General features: G+C 31.8%; 1 protein-coding gene across 1 annotated transcript; it reads left to right on the forward strand.

Annotated features, from left to right (window-relative positions):
• The first annotated feature begins 6,009 nt into the window (after positions 1–6,009).
• On the forward strand, positions 6,010–7,993 carry LOC131618314 (GDSL esterase/lipase At4g01130-like). Its single transcript, XM_058889562.1, has 5 exons — positions 6,010–6,268; positions 6,474–6,683; positions 6,778–6,965; positions 7,215–7,485; positions 7,571–7,993. The coding sequence occupies exons 1-5, from the start codon at positions 6,025–6,027 to the stop codon at positions 7,813–7,815; spliced, it is 1,158 nt and encodes a 385-aa protein (XP_058745545.1). The 5' UTR covers positions 6,010–6,024; the 3' UTR covers positions 7,816–7,993.
• The last annotated feature ends 2,002 nt before the right edge of the window (positions 7,994–9,995 follow it).

A 9,995-nucleotide genomic window follows, 5' to 3' on the forward strand; every position in this document is an offset into this window, starting at 1 on the left:
TCTCTTAAACACATTATTGTCTCTGATGGGAGAAGTATAATTACTCTTCCTCTGGTGGTGTGAACCTTCGATGCTAGGAACATTTTTCATGATGTCTTATGCGCATTCTTCTCGATTTTGCTCTCCTCGCCTTTTATGTAACATTCTGCTATGGTGACCACTTCCGCTAACGAGAATACATGCTTATTGATGAGAGACTCATTAAAGTGTCCCTCCTTGAGTCCATTTTGGAAAGCCTCACAAACATTTATTGGTTTGGGGGGACAACCCTAATGGTGGCTTCGTTGAACCGAGCGAGATAGACCCCTAGCGGCATTGATGAACCCTATTGTATGTTGAACAAAGTGGTGGTGGACATCTTCCTATGACGGCTGATGGAGAACTAATGTGAGAATTTCTTTACCATCTCATAATAGCTGGCGATGGAAGCTCGGGGAAGACCCATGTACCATCGCAAGGTTACATCCCTGAAGGTTCCAGAGAGGGAAGTTTGAATCCTTCGGTGACAAGCGCTTATTATATCTTGTTTGAGAGTGACTAGGGATCCAACACTTACATCTCCTCTGAGGAGTTGGACTCTTGTTGGTGTTGTTAGCTGTTGTGGACATATCCTTGAGTGTCTGATTCTAGCGACGTAGTTCATCCATGGAGGTGTGCATCTCTACCAAGGTGTTGGCATCATCGTTACCACTGGTATCCTTCGGCGTAGGGGATGGACCTCTTTTTTTACCATGACTGAGAAAGGATAGGTATATGAGTGAAGGGTAATAATGAGTGTGGTAATTGTTATGAAGAAGGTGTGACTCAAGTTAGTTTTACCAGAGCCTCACAGTGCGCGCCATGGTTTTGGTCCAAAAGTGCATGTGTGCATGGTATCCATACAAGGGCAGGGGATACTTAGAGACCTTAGTAAGTTTATAACAATTTAAGGGGGGTTAGGGGTCACCTGCAGCGACTAGAAGCCATGTATGATGGTTTTTAGAGGATATGCTTACGTTAGGTGAGAGGCTCTGTATATCAACGTAGTGTGTAAGAATAAGTGTGTAAGTTATGATCTGCCCCTTTTCCCATTAGGAGAGAAGTATACATAGTAACTCTTTAGGCCTAGGGTTTAGAAACTCTTTGAGGTAGTAACCACTTCCCCTTGACTAGGGAAGGCAGTTAACTACTTATTTTCCAAGGAGTTATGGTATGACTCATTCTCATATGATTAATGGGAATGTAACAATACTATATGCATGATCTATTCTAAGGACGAACCCCCACTTCTATGAAGATGTCGCCTAAGCGATGTCACGCAAGACGAAGACCTTGGCGTCGGTCCTATTTGGGATTCACACACACACACACACACACACACACACACACACACACACACACACACACACATACACACACACACCTACTTATTTTTATGAAGGTCTATTTTAACAAGCATTAACTACAAAATGGTTAAATGCACCTTAATGTGCATGTTACTAAAACACACATTTATAAAAATAAGTGGGTGTATTTTAGTAAACCCCGCGACTTATTTTTCTGAAGCTGTATTTTAGCAAACTTTAACTAAAAATACTTAAATGCACCTTAAGGTGCATGTTGCTAAAATAAACCTATCAAGTGGATCTACGTTAACAAACTATATATATATATATATATATATATATATATATATATATATATATATATATATATATATATATATATATATATATATATATATATATATATATATATATATATATATATATATATGGCCGTCTCAAAGAATTTAGAGGCCCTGTTCTAATATTTAAAATGACCTCTAATAAAAATTTCAAAAAATTTATACGGCTACATTAACAATATTTTGGTTTTTAACAAGAAAATTATGATAAATTTAATAAGATTTTTTATTTAAAATTGAGGTAACTCATCAATTTTTTTCCCGTTTTTAATATTCAAAATCACTCTCTAATTTTAAGAGATAATTTAGGAGGCAATAGAGAGAATAAAAAAAAAAGAAAAATTAAAACTTCAAATTTTTAGTGTTTTGATCAAATTTACAGCGTTGACATTTAAATCAATAGATAATATTAAACTTGAATCAGTTAATAAAATTGAAAGATATTTAACAGTTAACAAATAAAATAATAAATTAAAATTTAACAATAAAAGAGTAAAAATTAACAATTAAAAATGAAATTTATAAAATAGAGACAATGAGAAATTACATTATAAAATATAGTATATACTTGAATTTTCAAACTAAAATGTCCACACAAAATAATAAAAATATAATTAAAAAAAAAGAGAGACTGAAATTTCATAGGAACAATATAATATTTTTGCAAAATTGTGCAATCCATCTTAGAAATTAAAATTTAAAAAAATATTCGTAAATTAATATTAATTAATTGATGAGAAAAGAAAAAGTTAAAATAGTGCATTGAAATTCTATAATAAAAAAATAGGGTTTTTCTAACCTATGCAACCTTACATAAGAAACAATTAATACACCACTTTTTAAATATAAATTACCATATTTATATTTATTTATGTTCATCCATTAATTGGATAGCAGAGAGAAAATATAAAAGATTACTTTTTAACAGAAAAATAATTAATATGATAATTTATATGGAAAGAAATAGTTTATTAATTGCCCTTATCCTATGCAATGTTGCATAGGTTAGAAAAACCCAAAAAAATAAAAGATCGTGATTTAAATTATCTCAATTCACAACACATACATATGGATATTACACTAATTAAAATCTTTTGAGAACAATTAATTATATGATCTTCTTTTTAGAATTTCTTGAAGAATATTAGATAGAAAAATAATAATAAAGGTGAATTCTTATCTACCCAACTCAAAAAGTTGGGTAAAGTTACCTTCAATGTAAAAAGTCTTGGAAACAACAAAAAAGTATATTATTTAATAATTAATTAAATAAAATAAAACTAAATGATGCAATGTGATTGGTGGAAGGTACACTACCCAACTTTTTGAGATGGGTAAAGAAGTTGCCCCCAATAATAAAATATGTACTACTATATGATTTTGCTTATTGGTTGTATTTGAATTCGATCGGTAGATTTGATTTGAAGAATTAATTTGCTCCATTTATATCTATGTTGTCTAGTCAAATTAAATATTGCTTAATTTAATACGCTACAAAGCTTTGACCATTTCTTTTTCTTTTTGGTTTTAATATTTTTAATTGGACTCAGTTTATTAGAATTGTTAGGCCCTTGTTTATTTTGAGGCCCTGTGCAGTGGACCGGACTGCACATGGGCGAAGCCAGCGCCCAGCGAGGTCGGGCAGCTGCCCAGGTTCTTTCTTCCCAATACATCTATCATTCTCCACAACCTCCGATCTAAGCCGCCGGAATCGCTTTCTGCCATCCCAAAGAAACTACCGCCGCCTACAAACAGCATCTCCTCAGCACCGATAACATCTCATTTTAATTTGTCTTTTGTTAATTTTTCTTGGTTCACTATTTGTTTGTGATGCAGTTGATTTGAGTAAGAGAGATTAACAACAAGTTGTTTGATTTTATTTACAGTGAAGAAGAGGGAAGGGAGAGAAGAAACTTGTTAAATTGAAAGGGGAAAAGGGTTTTTGGAAAAGGGTTTTTACTCTACTACAGTATATGTTCTTATATGTTCTTTCTGTACTAGAATATGTGTGGGTTTTGTTTTTCTTTATTATTATCATAATAACTGCCACACGTCAAGCACACATTGGCTCTTAATAAAAGGCTTTGAAAAAGTCAAAATGTCATTCTTTTGTATGGCAATGTTAAAAAAATATGGGAAAAGAAAATGGATGAATGGTAAAGTGGGGTGGGTTAGGAAGCATCTCGTTGGTTCTTCCTTTTTGGAATTATGTTTTTATTTTATTTTCTTTTAAATTAACTCTTTTTTTAAGGTTTAGAGAAATTTTAGGTTTTAGTTTTTTTTTTATATGATCCTATGTATTTTTTATTACACTTCTAATTTATTTAGTTCAAATTTTAGTTAACTCATTTTAATCAATTTGGTTATTTTAATTAATTTAATTATTTGAATTTATGTTTTTTTTGCTTAATTAATTTAGTTTATATTAAATTTCATTTATTCTCTTTTAATTATTATTCTAGAAATATAAAAATATATCTTCTTTTGTTTCAGTTATGGATAGTGATAATTTGAAGTTGATTTTAGTTTCTTTGTTATGAGGTTAGTTTGAATTTGAAGTTCATTTTAGTCTCAATATTATTAGGTTTGTGAGAATTTGAAGTTTGATTTTAGCTTTATGATTGTTATGGTGGTGATTCAAATTCATATACCTCTCCCGATAATGATTCAAATTCATAAACTTAAGAACAAATTTTTCGTTACAAGAAATTAGAGTAAGGTAGGGAGTGAATAACTCTGTTTGATTACATTAAGGTAGAGAGTGAATAGCATAAAGAATTAGGGATTTACAAGATCTGGTTCCAAGTGCTAATAAAGTTTGTGAAAATCGTGTAAATTTTGCTCTAAATCATAAACTTGTGAAATTTTAATAGTGCTTGATTTATATGAAATAAATCTACAAGATATCAAAGGGTGGTATGTTTTGTATGATATGTGTGACAACAGAGTTGTTATGTTACACGATTGCTCTAAGTTTTTTTTAAAGAATGTAATGATGCTGAATTATTCCATTCTTTCTAATATTACGGGGAATTTATATTATGTTCAGACAGATATAGTTGTCATGTTAGATGAAATTGTGGATTATGTCAAGTTTTTAAGGCTTCAAGGGAAGATAAGCGGCTACTTTTCTCCTTATTACTTCTCTCCGAATTTGTAATTACTCTTACTTGTATTGTATGTTAAATTTGTTTGCCTATGTTTTTTAATTCTCACTTTACGGAATTCTATTAGTTATGTTTCAGCTCATGTAAATTTGCAATTTTTAAATTTTTGCCCAGGCTTCATAATTTTTCTGGCTTCGCCACTGTGTATATAGCATTATTTCTTGTTTTGCAAGTCAATAAAACACCTTAATTATATCATGAAAATTGACTTAAATTTAATACTCCCTCCGTCCCAAATTATAAGAGAAAATCATTTTTTTAGATTCATTGAATAATTAATGTATTTGGTCTATATATAGTTCAAATACATTAATTATTCAATGAATCTAAAAAGTGATTTTCTCTTATAATTTGAGACAGAAGGAGTACTTATCAAGACTTTTCGGAAATGTATATTTAGAAAAAAATTGTTTTTTTTTTTTTAAGAGTTAGAGGTAAAATTTGGTTGGCATTAAATTGTGGGGATAAAAGTAAAAATGAAGAGGAATGGTGTAAAATTTTCTAATTATTTGACTCTCAACATTTTTCTGTCAAACCGATTGAAGATCGTGAAAATAAAACATTGAGTCAAAGATAAAATTTGAAAGAAAAACAAAAGAGCATCATTAGAAAAATTTAAGCTAGGAAATGAATTGAACTTTTTTCGTTAGTACAGTTTACATGTTAGGTATACCTATGGTTTATCCAATCATATTCCCACATACCCATAAAAAGAACAAGATGACAAAGGCTACTATATAGTCTCCATATATATTAAGTGAAGAACAAAAAGTGCTAACATTATGTTGACCATTCACTTCCTCTAAAGAGAAGTAGCTTGAAGTGTTGAACTATCCATCATTGTGATGCTGACTCACGAATGAAGAAATTTGTATGCATTTAGTATACATCTAGAACTTGCACAATCTTAACCATGTCACGTTTCTGTTAATAATTAGTCAACACTGATATGTTCAATCCAACAACTTAGTTCTCAACATAGAGATAATATAACACCATACTTTTTAACTTTTAAGTAATCTCTTTCTTTGAGCTTCTTTTAACATTATTGTAGGTGGCTAATCTTCCATCCATTTGTTAATTAGTCCACATTAACATAATTATTCATTTCGTTGATTTATCTTTCATAGTTAATATAATATTAATCTCCATTTGTAGTAAACTGCATGGTGAAGATATATCTTGGTAAAAATGAGTACCTTTATGGTGTCCCTTGGTTTTTATGCATTTTTTAACCTCTTGATGATATCTTCATTCATCAGTTCAAGTTATTCTGTGTGTAATATTAAAGGAATATTCAACTTTGGAGATTCAAATTCAGATACAGGAGGATTTGATTCAGCTTTTCCTGCACAACCTGGTCCTTATGGAATGACTTATTTCAAAAGGCCAGTTGGACGTTCTTCGGATGGAAGACTCATTGTGGATTTTTTAGGTAATTAACTAATCAATCTTGATATTCTTTTATGTATATCAGAGTCATCTTATATTTTTGAAGGTCTGTGCAGATTAGTCACGGTTCAATCGTAACAAAAATTTTAGGAGTCATATTTAGCCATGATAAATCTATTATGAAATTCTATTTAGCCACGATTTTATGAAAAATTTGGAGTTCTGAGATTTTATTGCTAAACTTGCAGCGGAGGCTTTGGGATTGCCCTATTTGAGTCCATATTTACAATCAATTGGATCAGATTACACACATGGTGCTAACTTTGCAACATCAGCTTCCACTGTACTTTTACCAACTACTTCTTTCTTTGTAAGTGGACTAAGCCTTTTTGCCCTAACAATACAACTAAGGCAAATGGAACAATTCAAATCTAAAGTTCATGATTTTCATAAAAGAGGTACACAATAAATGTTACTACAAACTACTTGCATTTTCTTACATATAACTTATCACTAGGGTTTTGTTTTTTTAATGAAGATTTTTTTATACAGATCCATTGAAATCATCTGATTGTGATTCAAGAATCAACATTCCTTCACCTGATATATTTGGAAAATCTATTTACATGTTCTATATTGGTCAGAATGACTTCACATCAAAAATAGCAGCTACAGGTGGTATTGGTGGATTAAAGAACTCTCTTCCTGAAATTGTCTTACAAATTTCTTCTGCCATTAAGGTTTGAGTATATTCTTCATGTTAATTATGGATGTTTTTATGGTTTTGAATTGCAGTCGCAGATACCTTAACTCTCATTGTCATCCACTAGACGAAGTTGTAATAACCATAAAAAAATCACACACATAAATGTGAGAGTCAGGGTTCAAACCCTAATGCTGCACCCAACCTAGCAATATTTGTTTTGTCAATTCGCAAATTCAAATTTAAATACAAGTAATAAATGTTTTTTACTCAATGAAATTTGTAGGAGTTATATGCACAAGGGGGACGTACATTTATGGTATTAAATCTTGGTCCAGTGGGATGCTATCCTGGATATTTGGTTGAGCTTCCTCATATTAATACCGACAAAGATGAACATGGATGCATGTTTTCTTACAACAATGCTGTAGATGATTACAATAAATTATTGAAAGAGACATTGACTCAAACTAGAGAAAATTTACCAGACGCGTCTATCATTTATGTGGATACCAACTCAGCCCTAATGGAACTCTTCCACCACCCTACATCTTATGGTACACAAGAGCCTTTCCTTTGTTTCTCAATAAGTTTATTTAATTATGCATGATTTAAGGTTTCAATAATTTTTTTTTTGAGTAGGCCTAAAGTATAGTACCAAAGCATGTTGTGGCCATGGAGGTGGAGATTACAACTTTGATCCTAAAGCTTTATGTGGCAATATGCTTGCAAGTGCATGTGAAGATCCTCAAAACTATGTGAGTTGGGATGGTATCCATTTCACAGAAGCTGCAAACAAGATTATAGCTAAGGCTATTCTAAATGGATCTCTTTCTGATCCTCCATTTCCTCTTCATAAATTGTGTGATCTTCAACCTATTAATTGACCCAATGCTTATAAAAGTTTATGTTTACCTTATGTGACAATTAAGTTTTAGAAATGTCAAGTTATTTATATATAAGGATGTGTAAAAGTGTTCCTTTGGAGGTGTTACATTTATACTATAAGATGTGTTTGTACAATATATTTTGAATGAAAAAATATGTAGTTTTGAATTGTTAAAATTTGGCTATTAATGGTATATGATAATTTTGAGGATTATATTTACGATACTTTATGTGTTTTTTAAAAACAATTTACTATTCTTTATGTGAAGTAAACACTGATTGGCATTTGGAGATGACCTAGTTAGAGCACCATCAAAGTGGTCTTTCTAGAAAATTAGTAAAAAGATAAAAAAAAAACTTAAAAATTCAAATAATCCCAAAGTATACGAAATATCTAAGGTACTATTATACAAAAAAAATTCAATAATAAAAAACACAATAATGTCGCGGCGCAAAAAATACCCGAGTGTAAAAAACGTTTAAAATACAACAGAATCGTCACCGAACTTTATTTATTTCAAAAGAAAAGGAAAAACATCGATAAAACCCGCGAAAGAAAAGAAAATGGTCATCACAACCATATTATGGTTCGGGAGGAGACTGGATCCTTTCAATCTCTTTTGGTCATGCTTTCTCTCCTTTTCCTAATCTTATGGTTAAATATCACACCAAGTAAAAACAATAGTACAAATGAAAGAGAGAGAAACTTGAATCAATGGTTGAGATTGGAGTATGATGGAAACATGAGAGAAAGAGCATGAGAGGATCCAAATCCGTTTGGGAGTCAGTTATGCAAGGGGAAGATATTAGCACCTCTCACATCCGTTGTACTTAACGAGACCTATTTAATTTGTTTTGCGAAAGAATGTTAGTGTGATGTCATTTGCGGTCTTCTACTTATTATGCAAGAAAAAGAAAGATTTTTTTTTTTAATTATTGTGCTCGTCAAGATTTTAAAATTTTGTTCCTACATATTTTCAGGTGCAATGGGAAAATAAGAGCTCCGTAGTTCATGGTTACGAACCACAAATTTATTGTTTGATTTTAGAGAGTGATGCTTGAATCACATTCGAGCAATTAAACCTTTGCTTGTTGCTCATTCTTGGAGGCTGAAGTGTTTGTTTGTTTCGCATCAAAATGGATAAAGCATACTCGTTTCTGAAAAGATTTTCATAGTCGCGCAAGGGCGAAAAAAAAGTTTGATAAGTCGAGTTGATTTTATATGGAGTCGGGTAACCGTTTGAGCAAGGTGTGCACCGAGCGCTTGTTTACCCTAATTTCAAAAGGATGTACATCCAATTGTGCTCTTTAGTCCATGTTTATGAAAATTATTCTTGGCGGAATATGAGTAAACGTTTCAACAAGGTATAAACCCATCGCTCGTTTACTAAGGTTTCACATGGAAAGACTAATAGTCATTTTGAACAAGGTGTGCACCAAGCGCCCGACTATTAAAGTTTCAAAAGGATGTGCATCCTTTGGTCTTTCAAATTTATTGAGAAAATGATTTGAAAGCGTAAAACAACTCGACGTTATATCAAGTGTTTAATTAAATTTTGAATTGAAATTGGTTTGATTGAATTATGAAATGGTTTGATGAAAGGTATCACAAGGGTATCAGAGAATGAAACGGTGCATGAAATAATTAACTTGAAAGCATAAATCGTAACATAATGCAATGTCGCAAAGGAAAGCAACAAGATATAGGAGAAGTAATACGCATACGATAATCACAACCAATACACATTCAACACAAACGAAATGAAAAACAAACAAACATAACGTGAAGTATTACATTGTAACAAGGGAGTGGCGTTACGTGACGAAACGTAGTAGCGAAAACAAAATGCGTATTGACGCCATGCCAAACTGATGAAAGCACACATATCCAAACTATCATGACAACAACGGAACGAGGTGTCACATGCTAGCAAAAATACGGCAAGTCGCTAATGCAAAGGAACTCGTCGCGATTAACTCGAAATATGAACAAGGTATAAAGTAACAAGTCGTATTGTAACGAGATAATAACATTACATGACAAAAAGTGGAAACGACCATATCATAAACCGATTTGAATTAGCATAACGACAACAAGTTGGAAGGTCACGCGCTAACAAAAAACAAAAGTGAGTTGCTAACGCGAAGCGCTCATCGCATTCAAAACGAAAAGTACATA

This window comes from Vicia villosa, linkage group LG7 (genome assembly GCF_029867415.1).
Source record: "Vicia villosa cultivar HV-30 ecotype Madison, WI linkage group LG7, Vvil1.0, whole genome shotgun sequence".
Classification (NCBI taxonomy): domain Eukaryota; kingdom Viridiplantae; phylum Streptophyta; class Magnoliopsida; order Fabales; family Fabaceae; genus Vicia; species Vicia villosa.

Excerpts from the sequence above, each read along its gene's own strand:
- LOC131618314 (XM_058889562.1), top strand. The coding sequence starts at position 6,025 with ATGAGTACCTTTATGGTGTCCCTTGGTTTTTATGCATTTTTTAACCTC. Across the intron at positions 6,684-6,777 it reads TCATGATTTTCATAAAAGAG|ATCCATTGAAATCATCTGAT; the intron begins GTACACAATAAA and ends TTTTTTATACAG. Across the intron at positions 6,966-7,214 it reads AAATTTCTTCTGCCATTAAG|GAGTTATATGCACAAGGGGG; the intron begins GTTTGAGTATAT and ends TGAAATTTGTAG.